This window comes from Lagenorhynchus albirostris, chromosome 15, assembly GCF_949774975.1.
Source record: "Lagenorhynchus albirostris chromosome 15, mLagAlb1.1, whole genome shotgun sequence".
Taxonomy (NCBI): domain Eukaryota; kingdom Metazoa; phylum Chordata; class Mammalia; order Artiodactyla; family Delphinidae; genus Lagenorhynchus; species Lagenorhynchus albirostris.
This window is the reverse complement of record NC_083109.1, coordinates 18,516,623-18,544,204: the sequence shown is the minus strand read 5'-3', so window position 1 is coordinate 18,544,204 and position 27,582 is coordinate 18,516,623. Positions and strand designations below refer to the sequence as shown.

At 40.8% G+C, this 27,582-nt stretch overlaps 1 protein-coding gene across 1 annotated transcript in view; it reads right to left on the bottom strand.

Moving 5' to 3' along the window:
- Positions 1–27,582, bottom strand: part of CHD6 (chromodomain helicase DNA binding protein 6) — a 211,562-nt gene that overhangs the window by 145,924 nt on the left and 38,056 nt on the right. The window contains exons 2-4 of the mRNA XM_060122500.1: positions 25,502–25,643; positions 24,753–24,810; positions 484–540 (exon numbers count right to left, since the gene is read on the bottom strand). Of these exons, the coding sequence (XP_059978483.1) occupies positions 484–516 (33 nt within the window). The 5' untranslated portion in view covers positions 517–540; positions 24,753–24,810; positions 25,502–25,643. The remainder of the gene's footprint in view (positions 1–483; positions 541–24,752; positions 24,811–25,501; positions 25,644–27,582) is intronic.

The following is a 27,582-nucleotide window of genomic DNA, read 5'->3' as shown; positions in this document are numbered from 1 at the left end:
ACTCCCCTCCAGGAAACCAAATGCCAAAGAGTTAATGTTCACTATTTTCTGCAGGGACAAACTTCCAATTAGTTCACTATTTTCTGCAGGAGAAAACTTCAGCACATCATGATAAATAAGAATTCTGTAAGTGAATGCTTTTAGTTTAACCAAACATCGAAAATAATAAATATGTAAACTATAAAGAAGCGATCACTTCTCCCTTTATAAAAACTTGGTAAGCTACTTCTCTTTCGCATAGCTAATTTTGAATAATATTCTGATCTACAATCTTCATTACATTTATTCCTATATAGAGCTGACCTGTGCATAGTAAAAATCTATATATTAAGTCATTCAGAACAGAGCTCTCAGTTACCACGTGGAGAATGGGAAACAGGCAGCAGAGGCTAGGAGATAAGCCCAAACTGCCAGCATCTCCTCTTGTAAAAAAGCACCAGTGTATGCTGGATGCATTCCCTTAGAAGATATGTGACCACTTACCTGCTTCTCTTTCTTCTGTATTTTCATTATCATCTATTAAAGGCTATTATTTTATTTCTGTAAAACATAAATAAGGCAAAGATTATGCTAAAATCCAAAATGAAACATTTTAGATTATCTCAAGATTAAGCTGCGACACGTGAGGAAAACACAGAATAGAGGATTACTTCTCCAGAACACTTACAATTAGTGGTCTTCTAGCCCAGCACCCCCCAGAGGCCTACATATAGGCCTAAACCTACCTTCTCCCATCCTGAACCCTAGTTTTTTGCTCCAGATGGAGTGGAGTCAAAAAGATACTGTCTTTGTAGATAAAACAAGTTATAAAAGATGTTGGCATATTAAATTAAGAAGGAAATTAAAAGAGGAGCCAAAAATAATGACATGACTATACTGAGGGGGGTGGAGAGGGGGTAGAACTAAGCAAAGACCTCATTTCTTTTGGAAGAAAATCAGTAAGTAGTATCTACAATTGGAAATCAAGAAATAGAAATATACACAATATCGGCCTCCCTCATGGTGCAGTGGTTAAAAATCTGCCTGGCAATGCAGGGGACACGGGTTTGAGCCCTGGTCGGGGAAGATCCCACATGCTGCAGAGCAACTAAGCCCGTGAGCCACAACTACTGAGCCCGCGAGCCACAACTGCTGAGCCCACGTGCCACAACTACTGAAGCCCGCATGCCTAGAGCCGGTGCTCCGCAACAAGAGAAGCCACCGCAGTGAGAAGCCCCCGCAGAAGCCCCCGCTCGCAGCAACTAGAGAAAGCCTGCGTGGAGCAATGAAGACCCAACACAGCCAAAAATAAATAAATAAAAGAAATATACACAATAAAATAGAGCTAAAAGAGTTAAAAGTCGTTGTCTTGAAGGAGAGAGGAGCTGGTGTGAGACAGGACAGGGCACCCTTGCATTTCATCATAAGCTCTCCTACATTACTTGATGTTTTAAACCATGTGCACTTTAAACTGACAAAATAAGTTCCATTCCAATATTTCACATGATCTTTTTTTAAAAAATAAATTTACTTCTTTTATTTTTGGCTCTGCTGGGTCTTCGTTGCTGCGCATGGGCTTTCTTTAGTTGCAGCAAGCGGGGGGGATACTCTTTGTTGAGGTGCACGTGCTTCTCATTGCAGTGGCTTCTCTTGTTGCGGAGAATGGGCTCTAGGCACGCAGGCTCAGTAGTTGCGGCTCGTGGGCTCCAGAGTGCATGCTCAGTAGCTGTGGTGCACAGGCTTAGCTGCTCCGCAGCATGTGGGATCTTCCTGGACCAGGGCTCAAACCCGTGTCCCCTGCACTGGCAGGCGGATTCTCAACCACTGCACTACCAGGGAAGCCCTCATATGATCTTTTTAAGTGATTTTACTGTACCCAGGACTTAAGCCCCATCCCCACTCCAACCGTAATGCCCATGATGACACCTGAACTTTTTCTCATAAATGACTTTTCAGCACCATAGCAACAAGAGCTCAGCAAGTGGCTTGAGAGGTCACTGAAGTGCACTAAGGGCATCCCAGGGAACAGAAAGAATGCTATTTTAGGAAACCCAGAACTTGGGGCTGCCTGAATCACTCACTCTCACCTTCCCCACAGACAAACAATGGAAGGATCATAGTATCCCGGCTTCTGGTTCTAGTCTGGATGTAGACACCACCTCATATTTATTGTTTACTTTGACTTCCTGGACATCCCAGAGAGCTAGGAAAACATCCCAGAGGCACACAATTATCCTTATGTTATAATTATTTCTCATATCCAAATGAATGTGATGTGCAGGCATCAAGGAGAACTTTAAAGTGAGACAGTCCCACCTTCTAAGTGGGCTCATGGTGTGTATGATGCAACTGAGAAAAATGAAGGATTTCCATCATCCCTGGGGCCACAATTACAGTTTACCAGTTTAAAGTCTGGTAACTTTAGGGGTTTTTTTCCTCCAAGAGTCAGACGCATTTTCTATTAAAAGGACCATAAAATGCTACCAGGATATTGCTGCTTGCAAAGAGCATAGCATCCAAGGAGGTAACAAGCTGCAAAGTGGGCGCAGGTGGGGCCTAGACCAAGGGGGAAGGAGAGGAGGGCAGAGAAGGACTGGTCAAATCAAGAAAAGGGAAAGTCAGCAAACAGTGCTTCTAAGGATCAGTGTGAGGACTAGCATGTGATCGAGCCTCAAGAAAACCAGAGATTCCTGAGAAATGGCAAGGGGAGGGCTCTGAATCAGGGCAGTTCAAAGAATTTTACCACCTAAACTCCATTACAGTGGAGTCAGCACTAGGTAAACTATGTTAGTACAAGTTTATCTTCTTTATCTCTCAATTTCAAATTATCAGACCCCAGAAAACCAACACTCTCAACTATCACAAACTGCCACAAACTCTGAAACGAAGAAAGAAGTTTGGAAAATAAATTCTTGCGAATAAAAAGGGATATTATAAATAACCAGACACATACACTCAAATAAAATTCTACCCGACAAAATGAAATCAATCATTTGCAAAACACAGAAAAAGTCCAGTGCCAATAAAAATTACTTTTTAATTTATAAAAGAAATCAAGTATAATGCAATAGAGACACCAAAAAACACAATTTCTGATCAAGTACCACAAACTAGCATGCAAATAAGACGGGGCCCCGACACTGCCAGGAACGCGGGGAACACTGTGGACCCCGGTCCTTGCGGATGGCACCTTTCATTGTTTCAGGCTTTCTGAAAGCACTCAGGCAACGTGCCACTAGATCTATGAACTGCCACAGTCCATTGATCTGCCAGTTCCGCTTTCAGGGATCCATCCCAAGGAAATAAGCCAGCAGGAAATAAAGCTGGGAGGAAGCTCAGCGGTGAGGTAGGGCACAACGTGAAAACGCCTGTCACAGCAGAGCTTGGGCACTGCAGAGGGCCATGGAGGTCACACGGGCCCCCATTCCCTGGGCCCGTGTCATCACAGGGCCTGGGAAGATCAGAGACGGCACATAAGCACAAGCTGGAAAGACTGGGAAGAGGCTGACTCAAGTGTGGCTTGAATGTGGTTACTCAGCAGAGAGAAGGGTTGGAGGAAAAGAGCTGGGTGAAAGATTCTAAACCAAATCTTACCGCCCCCCACCATCTGTTCGCATGCAAGATACTGCCACCTGCACCCTCAGGGATATTCACGCTGCACAGATAACCCCCACCCCATTCTCTGAGAGAGAGAGTGTGTGAAATCCAAGTGCATCCCAGTGATGATGCTGTAAGAATAACTGCTCTAGTTCACTGGAAGCAGTCTTTGGCCAACCTCACATTGTTACTGTGAAACCATCTCTAGCACCTGGATGGACAGCTACACACCAGCTCACAGCCACTCCACAAGATAACAGATACAAACAACATCAATAGGGACTTCCCTGGTGGCGCAGTGGTTAAGACTCTGAGCTCCCAATGCAGGAGGCCTGGGTTCAACCCCTGGTCAGGGAACTAGATGCCACGTGCATGCTGCAAACTAAGGAGCCTGAGAGCCGCAACTAATGAGCCTGCCAGCCACAACTAATGAATGCACGTGTGTAACTAAGGAGCAGGCAAGCCACAACTAAGGGGCCCACCTGCCGCAACAAAGACCCAGCGCAACCGAATAAATTAATTAAATTAAATATTTTTTAAAAAATCAATAGGTGTTCAATAAACATTTTGTTGACTTTTATTTCTCCAAATAGCACCTAGTAGTTTACAATGCACTCTTTCTTCAGTTACCTCTACTTTTTTTTTTTTACCTCTTTGATGACACACATTTAAAAAATACAAAACCACCTAGTCTTTTCGTGAAGCTAAATGTTATGTAGCAGGAATGGAGGACCAGATATACCCTAAAGCAGGTACTTCTGCACACCACTGGACATGGAGCCTCTGCTGCTGTGCTGCCATCACCCAAAAGTTGTGATTAGAGAGATCTTTTAGGCTCGATAAAGTAAAAATTAAAACAGTAATTTCAGAGTCCCACAACTTAATTAGAAGCATAATACAAATATATTCTGAAACTCCTAACTGTGTGGACAAACCAGGAAATTTGTTAAGAGGAAAAAGTGTATGTAAAAAAAGAAAAGTGTGTAATTTCTGAATTACATGAAAACTGGGAGGACTCCTCACTGCCTTTCAATGCTTATGTATGAAAGTAGCATTTAATTACCTTCACAAGAAGGTTACCTGCTAATAATATAAAAAGCAAACAATATAAAAATTCCCATTCCTTCTTACACTCACCTACCTCACGATGCTTCAATTAAGAAAAATGGGTGCCAGGTTTCAATAATAATATTTTGAAATTTATTACTTTTTTTCTTTCCAGTTCAAAAATTCTGCCCCAGTGCCTGCGCCATTTCCAAGTTCCTCAGTGCTGTGTTATGGACACTTAAAAAATAATAAAACATCAGGTACACACCATTTTACCATTCATTCACGGAAATTATTTAAATTTACTCTATCTGGAGAATTCTGCCCCCTGGGGTCTACTTCATTACAAGAGTGTGTGTTTACGGAAACATGGACAAGTGCACACACAGCAGACCCTGCCGTGGTCCTTATATCCACAGGGACAGCAGAAGACACAGCTGATGGCAGGAGGGATGGGGACCTTCACTGTTAACAAGCCACGAAATCCCTTCCACGCTATCAGGCACTTTGGGACAGAGAGTAAGTGGGAAGCTACTTCAAAAATCAGATCTACCTCCAATTTTCCACAATGACCATGTACTTTTATCATCGATTCATGCCCCGCTTACGGCAGCCGGCACAAATGAGGCAATTCCACAGTGCTGGCGGGGGGTGTGGGGATGTGAGAAGGGAGCAGGCACAGGACATGGGGAATAACAACCCACCTGAGAAAAGCGAATCAAGAAGGCAGCGAGGAGCTCCTAGGGGCCACCTCTTACCGAGACTCGGGACAGACATCCTGGACCACAAAGAGGGTCCGATGGACGGGGTATCCCTCAACTTCTCACTTCCCACCTCCCCACCCAACCTGCACAAACTGGACAGATTTATCTCCGCCCATTGCTAGGCCAGAAGCAGCCCACAGGAGGGTAACAGCGAGGGTCTGAAGTGCCAAAAAGCAGAGGAGATCCAGGCCCTAAGAACGATGAGCCAGAGCCGGTAAAACCTCTTCCAGACTTTGTTTCCTCACCTATAAAAAAGGGTGACAACACCCACACCTCAGACAGCATCAGGAGAACGTAAAGGGCTCAGAATCCAGTGTCTGTCGCACGGTGCACGTGAGCTGTCTGGCAGCCTCTAGTGTCACCTGTCCTGTGGGCTTCCTGCCAGGGTCAGAGGAGAGAAGGTGGCCCCCTCTCCTGAGGACAACTACCCTTCCATCAGTACTGGGGGTCCATCCTCTCCCACTTCTCAGCCACCTCAGCCTCTGGATCACTTTGCAGTCAGTCTCTCCTCGTTTCGTTTAGGCTGCCCCTCAGCCTTCACCCAACCCCTGAAGTCTTCCCCAGCCACGCTACTCCCCCCACCCCCGCCTGCACTCTCTTATCTTCTCAGCCCAATTTAGCTGAAGAATCCTGGCACTTGTTGCTACCTGACATTATATTATGTCTAGTTGACTACAAATTTATTACCTGTGAGACGCACACACACGAGTGTAAGCTTTGTTTTGTTCGTGCTGTACTTTCTGAGTCTGGACCAGCACTGGGCTCATAACAGGTGCTCCATAAACATCTGTTCCATGAAGAATCACTTCCTTAAATCATCACTAAGCCTCTCTCTTTCTACAGCTCTTCTCTCAACAAAGAAACAGGCTCAACTCTATCTCAGAACAGTAACTATACCAACAAATCCCACACCTGCATTTTCACTTCCTCCCATATTACTTCCCTAAAGCTGCTCTTAGCAATGACTTCCTAGCTGCCAAATACAAGGCTTTAGCCTGACTTCCTTGCAGTACTTTAAACTATGGACCATTTCCTCCTTTTAATATTCTCGTCTCACTGGTTTCTTGGAAGCCATTCTCTCCTGCCCTGCCTCTGACTGCAGGCCTCCAAAGCTCAGCTTCCTCCATAGGCTCCTCCTATTATAAGACCTAACCCTTAAATGTCAGTGCCCCCAGGGCTAAACACGCTTAATACCACAAGGGCTCCCTGAGTTCTCCACTCAACTCCCAGACTTCAACTCTACACCAGGACCACTGCACATTTCCAAATCCAAGTCCTCCTTCTGACCTCCAGGTAGGCATGTCCATCCACATCCTGGCCAGTTCCAATTAGGTATTCCACAGATGCCACAAAAAAACCCCACAACTCAGTGCTGCCTTTACACACACACACCTGCTCCTATGTCCCCCACTAGAGGCTAGAGTCCCACGACCTGCCACCCAGCCCAGAGTTCAGTCATCCTAACTACTTCCCTTTCCCTTAACTCCTTCCTAATTCCTGAATCCCGTGGTTCCTCCCCAGTCCACCTCTTTAGTTTATTACCACTTTTTTGGCAGGGGGATTTTTTTTTTTTTTTACCAGCTCTAGCCTCCTAAGTGTCTCTACTCTAAGTACCTTCTACCCTCATGCCATTACCCTCATTGGACCAAGAGTATGTTTTCCTAAAGTATAAACAAAATCAGATCATATCTCTGCAGTGTCTTCAAAAAGGAAAACAAATTCCTCATGGCACAGAGCCCTGCGTAAGCGATCTGGCCTCTATTCCGAGTCTGCTGCTCTGATGTTACCTTCCACCATTCACCCAACTGTACTGAATACTTGAGGTTCAAGCTATGCCTCACCAGGGAAATCCTTCCACTGTCCTTCCACTCCTGTCTCTTATCCTTCGAAACTCAACTCTGGTGTCACGTTCTCTGGGATGTCTTACCCGACTTACCTAAACCCTGAAAGCATCTCATGAGAAGCACCAAGCCATAGCAGCTATATCACCATGTCATCTTTTCCCTGTCTGTGCAAGCCATCGGCTAAGGGCCTAAGCACCCTCTGGGGAAGGGACTCTGTCCTGCAGCAGCAGGCTCAGTGCCTGACATTTGGACTCATAAATGACTATCTGTGGAATGAGTGAGTGAATAAATGGGAAAGCTATGTTTACAGAAAAGGCTTTGAGCTCCTACTTTCTTCATCATAATTGGTGGCCTCTATCTTTTTTCCTTCCCTGTTTATTCTGTTCTTTTAGTCCAATTTCTCAGCATTCATCATTCATACCTTTTCAGAGTAAAAATGTACTTAGCTTAAGAATTCAAAAACATAAAGCTTAAAGCAAAAAATATTCCCCTGACTCTACTCCCCGCCATTCCTGACTCACTCTTCCCAGAGGTAGATCTGTAGCTATTCTTTCTACTACTTTCCAAAATATTTCTAAAAAACAGTGATATACCGCATTAACAAAACGAAGGATAAAAATCATAGGATAATCTCAAGAGATGCAAGAAAGCTTTTGACAAGATTCAACATCCACTCATGATAAAAACTCTCAACAAAGTGGGCACAGAAGGAACATACCTCAACATAATAGAGGTCATATATGACAAACCCACAGCTAATATCATACTCAACAGTGAAAAGCTAAAAGCATTTCCTCTTAGATCAGGAACAAGACAAGGATGCCCACTCTCGCCACTTTTATTCAATATAGTATTGGAAGTCCTAGCCATAGCAATCAGACTAGAAAAAGAAATAAAAGGCATCCAAATTGGAAAGGAGCTTCCCTGATGGCAAAGTGGTTAAAAGTACACCTGCCAATGCAGGGGACACATTGGTTCGAGCCCTGGTCCGGGAAGATCCCACATGCCGCGCAGCAATTAAGCCCGTGAGCCACAACTACTGAGCCTGCGCTCTAGAGCCCACGAGCCACAACTACTGAGCCCACACGCCACAACTACTGAAGCCCGCGCGCCTAGAGCCCGTGCTCCGCAACAACAGAAGCCACAGCAATGAGAAGCCCGCACACCACAACAAAGAGTAGCCCTCACTGGCTACAACTAGAGAAAGCCCGAGCACAGCAACAAAGCCCCAACTCAGCCAAAAATAAATAACTAAATAAATTTATTAAAAAACAAAAAAAGAACATATGACCCAAGCTAGCCCAACGTGAGCCTTGCCTGGACCTTCAGTAGGAACTTTTAAAAAACAAACTGGAAAGTAAAACTATCACTATTTGCAGATGACATGATACTACATATAGAAAACCCTGCAGATTCCAACAAAAACCCATTAGAACTAGTAAATGAATTCAGTGAAGTTGCAGGATATAAAATTAATAATAGAAATCTATAGCATTCCTATCCACTAATAATGATCTATCAGAAAGAGAAATTAAGAAAACACAATCACATCAAAAAGAGTAAAATAGGGCTTCCCTGGTGGCGCAGTGGTTGAGAGTCCGCCTGCCGATGAAGGGTACACGGGTTCGTGCCCCGTTCTGGGAACAGCCCACATAACGCAGAGCAGCTGGGCCCGTGAGCCATGGCCACTAAGCCTGCGCGTCCGGAGCCTGTGCTCCGCAATGGGAGAGGCCACAACAGTGAGAGGCCCGCATACCGGAAAAAAAAAAAAAAAGTAGAATACCTAGGAATAAATTGAACAAAGAAGCTGAAAGACCTGTACTCTGAGGCTATAAGACATTGATGAAACAAACTGAAAACAACACAAATAAATGGAAAGATATACTGTGCTCACAGGTTGGAAGAATCATACTGTTAAAATGACCATACTACCCAAAGCAATCTACAGATTCAATGCAATCCCTATCAAAACCAATGGCATTTTTCACAGAACTAGAACAAATAATCCTAAAATTTGTATGGGACCACAGAAGACCACAAATATCCAAAGCTATCTTGAGAAAGAAGAAGAAAGTTGAAGGTATCACACTCCCTGATTTTGAAGCATACTCCTGAAACTAACAAAATATGTCCATCAACTATACTTCAGAATAAATAAATAAACAAAATTTCTAAAAAACACGTTAATAGTGCTAATATATTGTTTTTTCCAATTTTAAACATTATTCTATCAGCTTCTCCCTATAAAACAGGAGTTGGCAAATGTTTTTATAAAAGGTCAGGTAATAAATATTTTAGGCTTTGCAGGCCACATGGTCTCTGTTGCAACTAATCAATTTTGCCACTGTAGCATGAAAACAGCCACAGACAATATGCTAACATATGGGTTGGTCTGTGTTCCAAAGAAACTACAAAACAGGTAGCCCCCTGCTATGGAAGACGAAGCATACCTTCCCAATATAGTTATTATTACCATTATTATTAAATCAATATTCAATTCACAGCTAAGACATGAACTATATACTATGCTAAAATTTTTTTGTGTAATTTTTTCCCTAAAGATAGTAAGTACCTTTAAATTTAAAAATTTAGAAATTTGCTTTGTTTTCTATGAATCACTAACTTATCTAAAAATGCTTCTCCAAAGCCTTAAAATTAAAATTCCTCTCAATCTAAGTTCATTTTTTCCCCTTGGATCATTATATCTGGAGTGTTACAACTCTCTTCAATCTGTTTCAAAGGCACATTTCCTAGGACTTCTCATCACCATCCTCCTGGGGGATTCATTCCCTTTGTCCCTCTGGAGTGAACTCCCAAGTTTCTTTCTTCTCTCTGAGGGTTTACTCTCTCATTCTGGTGAATCACAATGTCCACTAACTGACTAGGAAATATATGAACGAGAGGTAAGTTTCTGAGACCTTCATGCCTCACTAGGTTTGTAGTCCACCTTGATGGCTTGGTGGGTAGCAAATCACAGGTTGGAGACGGATATCGGCTCAGAATTTTGAGAGCATTTCACCACTGTCCTGTTCCTTCCACCACGTGTTAAGGAATCTGAAGCACTGTGATCCCTAATCCCTTATCTGTAACCTCTCTTCCTCCATAGAAAGCTTTAGCCCCAGGGAACATCTTTTCACAATGATGTACTGTGGGGCTGTTTTAATCCATGAGTTTGGGCACCTGGTGAATTCTTTCACAAACTAGAAACACCTGTCTCAGTTCTGAGAAATCCTCTTGTATTATTTCCTCATAATTTCCTAATTGTTTTCTTGTAATGGAACTCCTATTATTGTATATGAAAAACAGACCTTCGGGGCTGTACCTCTAATTTTCACATTAAAAAATGTTTTTAAATCTTGTGTTCTGCTTTCTGGGAGGTTTCCTCAACTTTATCTTCCAACCCTTCTTCTTCTTTTTTTTTTTTTACGGCTAACATGTTCACCATTCAATAATTCTTTTTTTGGGACTCTGATGTTTTACTCTTGTAGTCTCCTAAGGTTGTGCCAAGTAACCAACAATAGAAGGGCGTTCAAACGACAGGCGGTGGCTCTTTCCTTTCAAAGACGACGCTGTGATCTAGTAGAAACACTTCTACTCAACCAAAACAGTCCAACTGGCATGAGAAAACGCCTCTGTAACAATTTTAAGGATTTTTCTATGTTTTCAAGGCTCTGAATGAGTTTTATATTTCTATCAGAGGTGGCACAGCAACAAAAAATGAGGATTTTGGTTCAGATACATGAATTTTTTGATGCCTGAAAGTTTTTTTGGAATGTAGAGAATTTTTAGATTAGATCTATTTCTCTGAAAAGTTATCTTTTGTGTATAATTTAGGCTAGAGCTAATCTGTATAGGGTGAGCTATGATGCTCTCTGCAACAGGCTAGAGATAACACACCACCTTAATTTCATGACTACAAGTCAAAAGCATTCACATCTCTCAAGATGAAAAGAGGGCCATGAGGACAAAGACATCTATTTTGAATACTACTATATATCTCATTTGTAGGACAGTATTTTGTGAATGAATAAATATATTAATATTACACATGGATTTATCAATGGTGGGTGAAAAGAGAAGGATCATACTGGTATATATACCAGGTTTAGTCTAAAAATCCTTCTCTCCAAAAATGTAGGTGCCTAATTCGAAATACCTGCCGACATAACTAGGGAGAAGACACCAGTACCATCGCGACTTCCAAACTGATGCAGTGCTTTGTTTTGCCAGCTTGAAAGTACAATTACCGCCTCAAACATTAACTTAAGATGCTTCGCTCCTCAAAAGAAAAGTGTTTTAAACATTCAAAGTGTTACACTAAAAGCTTTGTTACCCTGTATATGGGTAATGCAAGCCAAAAAGCAAATCAAGAGTAGTGACTTTAATCCCTGTCTATGAGAGAAGGCATAATTAGCAATAAGAGCAATAACCTTCTAGAAAACTCTTGTTACTGGATTAAGAGTATTAGAAATGTCCATTTTAAGAGGCTTCCTATTGGCCAACTGCAAAATAACAGGACTTTAAACTCATTGCTACTGACTTCAACCAATGTCTAGCACTGCCATAATTCCTCACAATAATCTGTTTCACCTAGATGGTGTAAAGGGGTAAACTAAGGAAGCTCTCTAGAATCGACTAGAAACATTTCAATAGTGCTGCATTCACAGAATCAGAACTGAATGGGACCTTTGGGATCACACAGCCAAACGCTTTGATCTTAATGATGAATGAGACACATCTGCATAATACCAAAGGAAAAAAATCAACTCCAAACCCCAGTTCATCTCTTCAATCAGAGAAAATCATTTCAACTCCTAATCTGGTGATGAAAATCAACTTGCTTGATAAGAATCACTATTAACAGTAGTAGTAGAAGCAAACGGCCAGGCATTATCAGAGCTTATCAAATAACACATTGTAAAGTAAAACCTGACTGCACTTTTTTTCTGTCATTAGACCCTACACCATAATGTCAACTGACCCAGATCAGGAATGATCCCATCTGTGAACACAGGACTGAAGAAACCAATCTTCTGACAGCCAAGCCCACTCAAAGTTCAGAGCCCTGAAAATCCAAGCTATAACCTTATGTAGGAAGACAGAGGGTTTTACAAATGACACTCATATTCAGTCTCAAGAGACCTCACCAGTAATGCAACATCTTTTTGAATCGTTACACTTTAATGCTTTTTGTAGAGGAAGAGCAATACCTGTAGGCTTGAGAGAAGATATCTAGGTTCTGAACATAAGGGTAGTATGATTTGTACAATTTATTCAATATCTCTGGGTCTTAGTTTCTCATTTACAGAACAGGGACAAAAACTATCTTTTGGGAGAGGAGATGGATGAGTTCTACTTTGGACAGGCTAAGTTTGAAGGAACAGTAAAGGCTGAAGCAAAGTGAAGGGGTGGGGAACTTAAAAGCTCAGGAAATGCAATCCTTTTAAGAATGATGAAACGAAGGATCAGAGCAGTCTGATTGCCCAAAGGCTCACAGCTACGCAAAAAGTACAAGAATCAGGGCTTCCCTGGTGGTGCAGTGATTGACAGTCCGCCTGCCAATGCAGGGGACACGGGTTTGTGCCCGGTTCGGGGAACATCCCGCATGCCGCGGAGCGGCTGGGCCCGTGAGCCATGGCCGCTGAGCCTGCGCGTCCGGAGCCTGTGCTCCGCAATGGGAGAGGCCACAACAGTGAGAGGCCCGCGTACCGCAAAAAAAAAAAAAAAAAAAAAGTACAAGAATCAGATTTCCTGGGTTCCAATTCAGCCCTCTTAGCACTATATCAAGCTGCCTTGTAGGCAAATGAAAACGGCGGGAGAGGTCAGGGCTGGAGATGTTCTATTTGGGGCACGTGGAGACTGGGCAGAGATTAGAAAGATATTGTACAGACTAATTACTACAGTTTAGGGGAAGGGAGGAAGGGAAGGTGGGAGGGAGGGAGGGAGGAAAGAAAAAAAGCAGGACGTAGCAGAGGATGGTTTCGATCCATCCTTGGGGTGAAGAGGAAGCAATTAAAAGTCTGATAAAACTATCATTCAAGAAGACCTTTTAAGCACATTTTAGACAAGGATGGACCCCTTCAGATAATATTACATACAAGTGAAAAAAAATATTTCATAGAAATAATTCATACGATAAACACAGATAAAAATCTTTAGGGATATAATTGCCAAGTAATTCTGTTTAAGTTCTTTATCTACTTTCACAAAGCCTGCCATTTGAATCTTGAATTGATACAATTGTTTTGGAGCAATTTACAGTAAGGGAAAAACTCTATCTGATGGCTAGCCAAGACAGCAGGAAATGAAGTAAACACATTAACAAAATCATAACACAGACAACACAGCAGAGTTTTTACTTTGGGGTAAATAATAGAAGAAAAATCACATATTTATGGTCATTAGGGCGCAGTACTCTTTATTCTACAGGATACAGGAGACCCAGCCCAAGTGCAAACCAATCTACAGTCTGAAAACATCTTATCAAATAAATTTGTGGAATTCCTAGTACTACAAAGACGGCTTTTCCCCTACTTCTACAACTCTGCTGTGTTAAGAGTAAAATAAAAACCCAGGATTTTTCCAAAGTGGGTTTTTTTCTATTGTTCAAAAATGAGACAAATAATGGATTCTGAACCTGACACAAATTCCCTACTATTCCAGTTTTAAGGTGCAATCCTGAAACTGAATTTCCACATCTTACGTTAAATCACCTGCTGCAAACCCAGGAGGATGCTGCACCCTGATGGATTCCACGGTCGTTTGTCTCCTAAAAGCTGTACAACTCTGGCACCTCCTGCTCTTTCCTTAGCGTCTATGAATTTTTAACAGAATCTGAGAAGGATTTTTTTTAAGCTCTGGATTTTTAAAAGATTAAGTAGCTCTTAATCCTCTCCCACCCTCAACTCCCCCCTTCCCTGAAATCTAAAAGGAAGAGAGCACTGTGATAAACACAGAACCAGGCTGTGGGTGGGTATGTAAAACAAAACTCTGCATGATGTGACGGACTAGGGAAAAAGCTCCCTTGCGAAAGCAAGCACAGACAAGCACTGGCTGAATGGTGAGGCGGGTGGCTGGCAACCAGAATCTCCTGCCAACAAAATGCCCTGGTTCTCCAAATCTGCTTGTGCTACGCTAAGAGCAGAAACTGCAGGCAATAAGAAGAATACTCAAGAGGCCACCTGAGGCAAATTTAAGCCAGCTGACTAAAGTCTGCTAATACCATGTATGTTATGTGTGGTCCATCTAATCTGCCTAAATATTGGTATAGATGTATAGATGTAGTCACCTATTTTAAATTAATGTATTAGCAAACAACGTATTGTTAAAACTACTGACTTCTAACACCTAAATAATCACTTAACTAGAAGTAAAACTCAGCACATTTTCAGATTGGTATGTGGTACTATTTAAGGAGGACTGGTCTGGGAGATGACAGAATTCACGTCCAGAATGAGCAAGAGAACCACAGAGAAGGGCCAGTTAGTTTACTTGGTAAATAGTACCAATTCCCAGATCAAAAGACAATCATTTTGAAATATAAATTCAACTTCGGCGAGCAGGGGCTACTCTTCGCTGCAGTACGCAGGCTTCTCATTGCGGTGGCTTCTCTTGCTGCAGAGAATGGGCTCTAGGCGCATGGGCTTCAGTAGTTGTGGCCCACAGGCTTAGTTGCTCTGCAGCATGTAGGATCTTCCCGGACCAGGGATCGAACCCGTGTCCCCTGCATTGGCAGGCGGCTTCTTAACCACTGCGCCACCAGAGAAGTCCCTAAATTTAACTTCTTAATACCCATAATCTCCCACTCATATTACACTATATTTATATTACCTGTTCCAATGCTCCCTTCCATCATCAGCACAAGCACTGAGAACCAGATGTAGTGATGTGATTTAAAATTGTTCTAGATACAGATGAGCAGTTGTGGAGGACAGCAAATTTCCAACCTGCCACTCTGGAGTACACGTGCAGAATGAGATTCATACCTTCCATCACAGGTACCTTTTCCTTAAGATACTAAATTTGCTAATGAAGCTCTTTATTGGTAACATAGTACAAGCTCAGGTTAGTAATAAAATGAAATAAATAAAAGTCAGGAAACTCTCTCATTAGCCTGGATATGAAATCCAAGTAACAGTTCTTGAAGCCTCAAGAGAATCCTAAAGGAGTTGGTGACAAAGCTGCATGTCACAGACAAGTAGAATAAAAGCAGCCCTCACACAGAGGAATACAAAACAGTAACTCCCCAGAGGGCCAAGGGACTGCATCAGTCCCTGATGCCTAGGACAGCGCCTAAGATATAGTCAATACCCATATATTTGCTTGGTGAGTACGTGGATTGAATTTATAAATAAAGGCTCACTGGCTAGTTTCACCGCTCACTATTTTCTTCCCTCTACCCTCAAATGACTTAAGGGCGAAAAAATATAAGGAAACAACTTTTGCAAGGGAATCACTCCAGGTTTTCAGCCTGCTGCGTTATATGTTTGTAGTAACTCTCGGCCTGGACAAAGCCTCTCTAGATATAAGAGTGCCACCAGCGATTCAAAGCACAAAAACAACCATAGCCTATATATGTGAAGATACCAAGCTCTGTACACAAAAGTAGGTAATTCCAAGTCTATTACTGTTATTCACTTTAATTTGATTTAGCAACGATTGGGCTTTACACAGCTGACTCTAAAATTCACCCTGAATTCTATCCACAGTGTAATGTCAGAGTTTCTTAGCAACCTTCGCTTTCTGGAAATTTGACTCCTATCCAGATTCCATATCCATCTTGTGGATCCAAGTTCAACTCCTAACTTGGTGAATTCTACGATTCTGCACCCAGAGTTATCTACTCCTGAACAAACCACAGTACTGACCTGCTTCTGCTTGCAGCTTTTAAAAGCCACACATTGAGACTCTCCTATCACCACAAATTCCTGAATCAAACATCTATGGTTCTCATTCCCATTAATGCTTACATGGGAGTTACCACTGTGGGCCCCCAAAGTTCTTAGCCAGGCAAAAGAGGATCTGGTGATTTAACTGCTTCAAGAAGAAGGGTATATGGTGACAAAGATAAAAGCAAAGATAATGCTTACAGAGGAGAGCAGTGATATTTTATTTAAACTAAGAACAAAGAGGTATCTGAAAAGCCATAAAAAGAAAAACTTAGAAGTTCCTGTTTGAATACTTGGTAAGAAGAATGTCAACAACATAAGAAGTGTATGTTGCTCTATAGAAGACCTCAGCATTAATTATTTGATCCCAAATGGAAAAAAAAAAGGTAGTCTGGCAAATAATATATATATATATATATTTTTTTAATTTATCTTTTTTATTTTTGGCTGCGTGGGGTCTACGTTGCTGCGTGTGGGCTTTCTCTAGTTGTGGTGAATGGGGGCTACTCTTCATTGCAGCGCGTGGGCTTAGTAGTCGTGGCTCACAGGCTCTAGAGTGCAGGCTCAGTAGCTGTGGCACACGGGCTTAGCTGCTCCGTGGCATGTGGGATCTTCCCGGAAAAGGGCTCGAACCCGTGTCACCTGCATTGGCAGGCGGATTCCTAACCACTGCGCCACCAGGGAAGCCCTAATATTTTTGCTGAATGAATCAGATACCTGTTTTTTGACATTAAGTTGAACAGCCCTCAAACAGGTTTTAAAAAATAAAAATAAGGTTGAGGGACTTCCCTGGTGGTCCAGTGGTTAAGAATCCACCTTCCAATGCAGGGGACGTGGGTACGATCCCTGGCCAGAGAACTAAGATCCCACATGCCACGGGGCAACTAAGCCCGCGTGCCGCAACTACTGAACCTGTGCACCACAATTAGAGAGCCTGTGTGCCGCAACTACAGAGCCTGCGTGCTCTGGAGCCCATGCGCCGCAACAAGAGATCCTGCATGCTGCAACGAAAGATCGTGCATGCCACAGCTAAGACCCAACGCAGCCAAAAATAAAAATAAATAAATAATTTAAAAAAAATAAAGTTGAGATACCCTGGATTATTTTGTATTTTCCCTGTTCTAGCCTGGATCTGGATCTTGTTTTTAAGTTTATACTTTTGGAATCAGACCATACCACACTTCTACTTTTATTGAAGTATAATATGCATTAAAATAAGTATAGCTCTTCACATACTGAACACCTGTGTAACCAGCATCCACATCCAGAAACAGGACACTCTTAGCAATACAAAAGCCCCATCCATGCTCCTTTTTGGTCACTACTACTTTTCTCCAAGGGTAACCACCAGCCTGACTTCAAACAGTACAGATTAGTTTTGCTTGTTTCTGTACCTTATAAAAGTGGAATTATAGAGTACGTACTCTTGTGTCTGGCTTCAGTGCCAGTTATCAATTTATTTCCTCTCAACTCCAAATTCACCCTTCAGTACCTGCTCTGTGATAATGCTCTGGACTCTTAAGCCTTTTCCCTTTACAGAAAGCGTGATGTTAAGCTTGTGGTCAGTAGAGGGCGTTGGAGGGGCATCGCAGGAGGAAGGAAGCTTGTCTTTCAGGTTCAAGGGTGCAGTGCTTTTTTGCCCAGTGAGAGTATGTAGGGACATCTAGTGGTGCTCTGTCCCAGTAGCATCCCCAAAGCATTAGACTGTTTTCTCATATTCAAAGATCACCTGGAAGCTTTAATTTGCCAGCAAAGGTCCTACCCATACTTGAGGATAATGAAATTACCCCATAGTTTTTTCTTCTCTAGGATAAATATCCCCATGTATTTAATACCCCACATATTTTCAGCTCTCTCCTGTTCTTTTTTTTTAATCTTTATTGGAGTATAATTGCTTTACATCTCCTGAACTTTCTATGTTGTTTCCTCCTTAATCTGCAAAATCAAAAGCTGAACTAAGACACTTTATCTAGCTGAAGTAGTATCGACTCATAAATATCCATCCAAAACCAAATCAAACCTCCTGGTGAAATGCTACAGGCACTCCTATTAAGGAGTCTGGAAAAAGACAAGGACACCATCCATCAAGCATTGCTCTGGACATTCTAGAGAATACATGGAAAAATTATGAGATGTATAAACTAGAAAGAGAGATACAAAATTATTATTTATATATGATGTTACTGTTCTTCTTGTAAGCCCTTAAGAAACAACTTCAAAACTATGAGAACCAAGGAAGAGTTTATAAGGTCAGTAAAATATATATATCTGTACAAACATCACCCATTTTGTAGGAAACAACCTCAAGTTTTCCTCAAGGATGTAGCTGCTGCTGTTCACATCATGCATACCGAGCGAGACCTACTCTACTGCTCCGGCTGTGACCACCTACTCAAGGGACTGATGCCAAGGCCCACTTACACAGGCCAGACATGAGGCCAACCTCCCACTGTAGAGTCTGGCACCATGTTGGAACTGACTCAATCAGCCACATGAGGGTAACTCACATGTAGCTTGTCTTTATTAACTCAATTCTAGCCAGAATTGTGTTAGTATGTGCCCAACACAATATTCATCTTGAATTTCTATTACACCAAATTCAACTTCTTCCTCTGGTTTTATGGTTTATCATATCTCTGAGGAGCTGGCCACCTCACTAAGCAACCAACAAGAGCAGATATACAGGACAGTCACCAATGAAGCTAAAGAATCGACTCTGGGGCTTCCCTGGTGGCGCAGTGGTTGAGAGTCCGCCTGCCGATGCAGGGGACACGGGTTTGTGCCCCGGGTTGGGAAGATCCCACATGCCGCGGAGCGGCTGGGCCCGTGAGCCATGGCCGCTGAGCCTGCACGTCCGGAGCCGCAACGGGAGAGGCCACAACAGTGAGAGGCCCGCGTACCGCAAAAAAAAAAAAAAAAAAAAAAAAAGAATCAACTCTGTTTCTTCAACTCTAAAATGAGGGTATTTGACCTCAGATTTTAAAAACCCTTTCCTAAGGATCCTATGCCCTAAAATTGTCTAATTCTGTGACCCAGGATATATAATAACCACACACCAAGAGAAAAAAAACTATGGTAAACGAATCCTGCAAAAACACTAACATATTCCCCTTTTTACCAAGTTCTCCATTCTCCAGGTGAATAAGAGCTAGGTTTTTTTTTTTAAATATAGAAGGGTAATAATAAATTCTTTTTTTTTTTCTCCAAGAGAAACTTACTAAAAAGGAAAGAAACTTACTAAAAAGGAAAGAATGCATGGAAGTCAAGAGGATGATTTAGGAAATCTGCTTCTGTTAGAAGGCATGAACATCTTTAACAAAATGTGTTAAGTACTTTAAGAAATTCTATAAATTTGGGAAAAGTTAACCATGGAATGATGATTACCAAAATTACATAAAAGTGTCAATATTTGAGTCTGTAAATAGAATAAATAAAATTAAGAAATATGTTGTTTTTAAATCCACCCTCGCTCTTACACCTAGAGAATCAATCCCTTGAGGCCTTTCCTGTTCAAGTTTACCACTGGTACACAGCTGCTGGAAGCTTCACACACAGGCTAAAAGACACTAGATAAATCCAGCTCATTCAGCTCCTGACCTGAGGAGGCTTCCTCATAGTTTTGTATTAACTCATCCCTATCAGTGATACCCAACTGCTTAAAACATCAGATTGTTACAACAATGTTCAGATCCTTGAGGATCTAATCATTTTCTTATCCACACAGATTAACTTCTTACCAGACTAATACAAAACAAGCACCATTCGAATATAAAAGTCAACAGTGACTTTGTTGGTGAAAGAACATGACCGCTCAGATTATTCATTTGAACTGACACTTGGTAGAAATAATGAATTTACTTGCTCAAGTAAAAACAGAATGGGGGAGGCAAAAGAGGGGAAGAAAATTATTTCACAATTTGTTGAAATATGAGACACAGTACTTCAATTTAAAAAAATTACTTAGCAAAGAGATAGCAGAGATATACTTGGGACAAATAGTCTATAGTACCTCCTGACTCTTGGTTCTATAACTGAGACCTACGGCTGCTATTTATTATGATTTGCAGAATTTGAAAAATTGTTTTTATGGTATTGGATATGAGCTATATGCATTTCTGCTCCAAAAACAACCTGAAATTGTGTAGCTAAGATCCAGGTGGCTGATTCACACAGGATACTACTCTGGCCATTGGACCCTTTTTGCTTTAAAGTTCAAGCTACTTGCTCTCTGAACAGACTGTGACCTCAAGCTGTCTGCCAAGTTTCTCTTGTGAACTTCCCATCTATTCTGACCCAGATGATAATACCAGAGTCTGAGGGCTGTTTCCGCCACCTCCAACTAAGGTCCAGTTAAGAGATTCACAAAAGGTTTCTGAGTAAGAAGGACCTTCCTGAAGGGAAAACCCTACATACTTGCCCTTCCAAGTGGACATGTTACGTGTATACATGTGTCTCTCTATATATACAGACACAAGCAAACAAAACACATATATATGCAGATTACTGATATACAAATATAGATTATCCTCCAGGGATAGTAGGACAGTGCACCTGAGCTATTTTTCTAGTAACGGAGACACTACATAATCCACTCTGTCCTTCTGCTAAGAACATAAACCCTGCAACCGAACTGTCTGGGTCCAAAATTCTAGCTCTTGCCATTTATTAGCTGCGTGACCTAGGCAAATCACTTAATCTCCCTGACTCAGTTTCCTCATATGTAAAACAGGGATGATAATCATGTAAGGATTAAATAAACTAGTACATGCAAATAACAAAGTACAGTGTCTGGCACATAGGAAGTACTATATAAGGTTAAATATTACTACTGATATTTATACAACAGCCATCCAGGTAGAATAACAGGAAAAATATGGGACTACAGCAGTGAGAAAAAATGACCTATAAGGATTCAAGTGACCTATATGGATTCATGATCCATAATCCCCAACCAAAGTAACCTCAGAACTTTCTTATCCTTGGAGCAAACCCCAACGTAGATAAAAATATTTCGCAAATGCATGAGAATCCAAAAGCAGGAGTCTAGCTCAAAATCTGTTCCCATACTTCCCTGGTGGTCCAGTGGTTAAGAGTCCACCTTCCAGCGCAGGGAACGTGCGGGTTCGATCCCTGGTCGGGGAACTAAGATCCCACATGCCGCGGGGCAACTAAGCCCACACGCTGCAATGAAAGATCCCGCATGCCGAAACTAAAACCCAATGCATTCAAATAAATAAATGTTAAAAAAAAAAAAAAATCTGGGCTTCCCTGGTGGCGCAGTGGTTGAGAATCTGCCTGCCAATGCAGGGAACACGAGTTCAAGCCCTGGTCTGGGAGGATCCCACATGCCACGGAGCAACTAGGCCTGTGAGCCACAACTACTGAGCCTTCGCGTCTGGAGCCTGTGCTCCGCAACAAGAGAGGCCGCGATAGTGAGAGGCCCACGTACCGCGATGAAGAGTGGCCCCCACTTGCCTCAACTAGAGAGAGCCCTCGCACAGAAACGAAGACCCAACACAGCCAAAAAATAAATTAAAAAAAATAAAAATCTGTTCCAGTAAAACCTGTTAAAGATAACTCATTCAAAAACAAATAAATGGAGGGGAATTTACCTAAACATACTTTTTTTTTTTTTTGGCCGTGCTGCACAGCAGTGGAAGCACAGAGTCCTAACCACTGGATCGCCAGGGAATTCCTAAACATACAACTTTTAAACATTCCTTTCTACACTTCTTTCACTAAACATAATCAGACAAAAATGTACTTTGCATAAACGAATTTTTCAGACACCTCATTTTACTCTGTTTTTTTTAAAGTTCTTAGTCAAAACTTTTCATTTCATTTTCTACAAGTCTCTGTCTTCTTAAAGTGTAACAATAGTGAAATAAATGATTCAGGCAACAATCATCAGTAAGGGTTAAATTAGGACCATTTGATGAAAGATGGACAGACCTGGAAATCCGCAGGCTGTCAGAAATTCACCCCATGGATTTTTGTTGGCCAAACGGGGTAATACAACTTGACAACAAAAGGCTATGCCAACATGAACCCGCCAATTCTTAGCATACAAAGTAGGACAGTCAAACATGGCTTTCTAATGTGAACGGGAAGTACAATATACCACCTATGAATAATAAAAAATCTGAATGATTACAAAAATAGTTTAGCCTCCAAATCTAACTACCTGTTTACAGGTAATATGGAGAAAGAGTAACATGTTATATGATACAAGGATACAATCAGCAAAATCCATAATGTGGAGAAGGGGAACAACCCAGTTTCTTCAACAAATAAATGGTGTAACAGCAACAACAACAAAGAGGGGATTTATTACAGATTAAAAGAAATTTATTACGTGATTAAAAGATATCAATCAAATGCATTAGGTGGACCTTATTTGAACCTGATTCAAAGAGTTAACTGTAAAAAGCCATTTTTGAGAAAAATCAAGGCAAGAGATTCAGTATTAGGTAATGTTAAGGAATTAGGTTATAGGGAATCTGTTAATGTGTATGATAATGTGCTTTTCTGTCCAACAGATATACACACTAAATATTTATAGGTGAAATGATAGGTTATCGGGACTTTCTTCAAAATATTCTAGGTCAAAAAGAAAGTGAGAAGGGACACATAAGAATGGCATAAGGGGCTTCCCTGGTGGCGCAGTGGTTGAGAGTCCGCCTGCCGATGCAGGGGACACGGGTTCGTGCCCCGGTCCGGGAGGATCCCACATGCCGCGGAGCGGCTTGACCCATGAGCCATGGCCGCTGAGCCTGCGCATCCGGAGCCTGTGCTCCGCAAGGGGACAGGCCACAACAGTGAGAGGTCCGCGTACCGCCAAAAAAAAAAAAAAAAAAGAATGGCATGAGGATTCACTGTATTATTCTCTCCAGTTGCGTGTATGTTTGAAATTTCCCATAATAAAAACTGTTTTTTTCAAGGTTAAAGGAAAGAAGAGACAGGAATTCATAACCAGATCTAAGTCTGGCCACCATCCACGAGGCATGAAAAACTGCAGAAAGCCTTTATGTAAAACAAACATGAAAAAAGCTGACAGCAGTGGCCCCTAAAGACTGTATGTGAGATACTTTGGGCAGATTTCTTTTGTCAGCACAAATGCTCTTTACAACATTCCTCTCGAGGTATGCTTTCCATCAGGCAATGTACTATTACCAAGGTACAAACAGGATGTCCTGACACCAAACTGAACTCTTCAAGCCTCTACACCCTGAGAAAAGTTATTTGAGGAAACTGACTACCAAAATATATATATATTTTTAATGGCGTGTATGTATTCCTAAGTCTTTAGCAGTTTATCTATACTTTTCAGTTTTTTCCAACATTTATATAAATAAATATTTTTGTATAAGAAATACTCTTTAGTATAATGAAAAAAAATCGCTGTGGTTAAAAAAAGTTTATTTAAACTTCCCTTCTTTCAATCCCTTCTCCATTCCCATTGCTCCTAACATAGTTCGTGCTATGTTATTATCACTTTATACTTGGTATCACAGCAGTTAAAACATTAACTGATTATACCACAGATGTGCAGGTCAAATATATCACCTGTTTCCTTCCAAAACTTAAAAAGTATATGAATAATTAACCTTATCCCACATATAATAGTAGTGTACTGAATTTAGAGAAGAGAGTACTGTTCAAGTATCATAACCAATAATCTAACAAAGGGGTTCAGTAATACAGGCACCAAGGCTATTCAAAGGAGAATTCTTTTTCATCTGTAATTGTGTGTTTTGTACCTTCTTGTTAGGTAAGGAAAACAGTGAATCCAGAAATTTCACCTTACCAGTTTTAACAATATTTTCCCAATAGCTGTCTGCCAAATATTTTAAGTAACTCTCACCAGGCTATCGTCACCTTTCTATAATTCCCCCTGGGCTTTATTCATCTATTGAACATGATTTGGTCAATAATGGTGGTAAAAAGGAAGAGACTATAAAAATAAACAACAATAAATAATGCCTAAAGGTAAGGATTAATATAGTTTTAAAATATGCAGTTGACCTTTGAACAATGTGAGGGTGAGGGGTGTAGATGCCCCATGTGCAGTTGAAAATTATGTATAACTTTACAGTCGACCCTCCATATCCAAGCTTCTGCACCCATGGATCATGTAGTACTTTAGCACATATTTAGCAAAAAAAAAAAAAAATCTGCATGTAAATGGACCCGTGCAGTTCAAACCCATGTTGTTCAACGGTCAACTGTAACTAAAAATGATCTGTAGGACTCCTCTGGTGGCGCAGTGGTTAAGAATCCACCTGCCAATGCAGGGGACATGGGTTCGATCCCTGGTCCAGGAAGAGCCCACATGCCGCGGAACAACTAAGCCCGTGCACCACAACTACTGAGCCTGCACTCTAGAGGCCGCGAGCCACAACTGCTGAGCCCACCTGCTACAGCTACTGAAGCCCGAGCACCTAGAGCCCATGCTCCGCAACAAAGAGAAGCCACCACAGTGAGAAGCCCACGCACTGCAAGAGTACCCCGCTCACCGCAACCAGAGAAAGCCAGCGCACAGCAACAAAGACCCAACGCAGCCAAAAATAAAAATAAATAAATAAATAAATTTTTTTAAAAAAGAAAAAAAAATGATCTGTAAGATGAAGTACCTTTGGTCCTAGGGAAGGCTGATCTGGGAACTCTATTTCTGTATTGATCTCTATGCCCCTGGGAATAGAGAGAAGGTACAACATTGCATTATTGCTAACAAGGTAGAAATTAATTAGCTCTGCTCCCTTTTTGTTGTTAATATTCTGAGCAAAGGTTACTTCCTTATTTAATACGGAAGTAGTTATATTTATCCATCCTGAGATAGATGGTTTTCAGATAGCAAAACCCTCCTACTGAAAGAACTTAGCGTCTAAACACTTAAAGATGCCCTTCTAACATGCACTGCTAATAATAACTGAGAAGCTAGAATGCAGCAACTAACATTTACTGCATTATTTTTCTTAATCATCATAATAATCTTATGAGATAGGTACTGTTATTATTCCCATTGTATAGCTGAATAAACCAAAGCACAGGATGTTAAGAAACTTGCCAAAGAAAACAGAGCCAGTAAGGAATGGAAAAATATCATCCTCATCATTACTCAAAATTTTTTAGGGATAAACAGAAAAAGAAAAGCTACTGGCAACTCATTCCAAAATCCATTAGTATCATTAAATCTCAGAAATTTTTAATTTAATTATTTGCTGAGCATCTACCGTGTGCTCAACATTGTGCTACTTATTAAAAGACACTAGAAGAGAAGCAGAAGACAGCTATTTCCTCTCTAAACCTTACTGTCAAGGTAGAGAGACAAAATATACATATAAAACTAGTAGAGGAAAAAAAAATGTAATGCAAGAGCTACCTCTTCATAAATTCATCCATGTCCAGGCCTCACTTTCCACTCCAGAGCATTTTTTAGATACATCACAGTTGACTGGAAAACCAGAGACAATATTCCCACTAACTGGTGGCAGCGGGTGGGTGGAGGCAGTGTGGATTTCTGGCTAAGGAATAAAAATCGTTTAATAAAATCAATTCAATTCTAACCAAATATATATATATATATATTTAAAATGTAGTTAGAAGATCATAGAGATCCAAATATGAATAAGACACTCTACCTACTTTAAGAAATCATAGTCTAGTGAGAAAATACAAACCTGCTAACAAATGGCATTTGGTGTGGATGCCAACAGAACTAAGGAAGAGTTTCAGGTACAGTGGGAGCAGAAACAAAGGAGAAAGTAACTATGAGGGCAAGTTCTGATAAGATAACTCCTAGGGATGCTGTAAAAAGAACAGTAAGTTATAGAAATGTAAAATTTTATAACTGGAAAAAGTAAATTATGTTCCCAGTCCCATAACAGATCCTGAATATTTTATATGCACAAATGTGATCTTCCTCCCCCCAAAACCTACCCTTAATGTAATCTCAATATCAATATTTAATGTCCAACGCAGTCTCTACTGTTCTATAATAATGTCCAGCAGTTGATCAAACATTACAAGGTATACAAAAAAGCTAAGTGGGTATGAAACAGAGACAAAGCTATCAAGAGAACCAGACTGAGAGATGACCCAGATAGGGAATTTAAAATAACAATGCTTAACATGTTAAAGAACTTAGTAGACAATACGCATGAATAGATGGCAAATTTCAACAGAAGGCCAGAATATGTAAGAAAGAGTCAAACAGAAATGCTATCTTTTTTTGTAAAGGTATCAGAGATGAAAAGTTCCTTTGATGGGCCCACCAGAACACTCAATATAATCAAGGAAGGAACCAATGAACTTGAAGACAGATCACTAGAAATCACCCAAACTAAAACACAAAGAGGGGGGAATAGGGGTGGGATAGGAAGGACACAACAGAAAGAACATTCAAGAGCTGTGATATGATCAAATGATACCACAGACATGCAACTAGAGGTGGAGAACAAGGCAGAAATAATGTTTGAAGGAAAAATGGCTGATAATTTTCCAAAAATAAAGTCATCAAACCACAGATCTAAGAAGCTCAGAGAATCCTACAGAATAAATATAAACAGTATGCAAACAAAGACAACAAAGAACACATACCTGGACACTTCACAGTTAAACTGCTAAAAATCAAAGTTAAAGAGAAAATCTGAAAAACAGCTGGAGGAAAAAGACATTACCTTCTGAGAAAAAAAAAAAATTCAACAGACTACTTGCAATCCAGGAGATAACGGAGTAATACCTTTTTTGTTGTTGTTGTTTGTTTAGGAGTAATACCTTTTAAGTACTGAAAGGGGGAAAGAAAAAACCTTCATGACCCAGAATGCTATAGTCAGCAAAAATATCTTTCAAAAATGAAGGCAAAATAATGGCTTTTCAGATGAACAAAAGATGAGGTAATTCAATGTCAGCACACCTGCCCTACAAGAAACTGTAGAGAGGTTCTTCAAGTAAAAGGCACATGATACTTGACAAAAAATGAGGATCCAGCTATTAACATAAAAGTTAATAGCTCCAGAAATGATCAAAATGTAAGTAAATATAAAAAACCTTTCCCCCATAGTTTTAATTATTCCAAAACTATCTAAAGCAAAAATAGTAACAGTGTATTGTGGAGTTTATAATATATGTAAAAGTAAAACACACGACACCAATAGTCACACAGGATGGAAGGGAAAAACTAGAAGCATATTGTATTGTTAGCATGTGAAATGTGAAATAGTATAATATTATGTGAAAGTAGACTGTGATGTATATTGTAAACCCTAGGGCTATCACTAAAAATTTTTTAAGAGGTACAACTAACATACCCATAATAGAGATAAAATGAGGGTTTAAACCCCTCAGTCTAGAAGAAGAAATAAAGAGAGAAGAGGGAACAGATCAGATGGAACAAAGAGAAATCAACTAATATGATGATAGATTTAAATCCAACCATATCAGTAATTATGTTAAATGTAAATA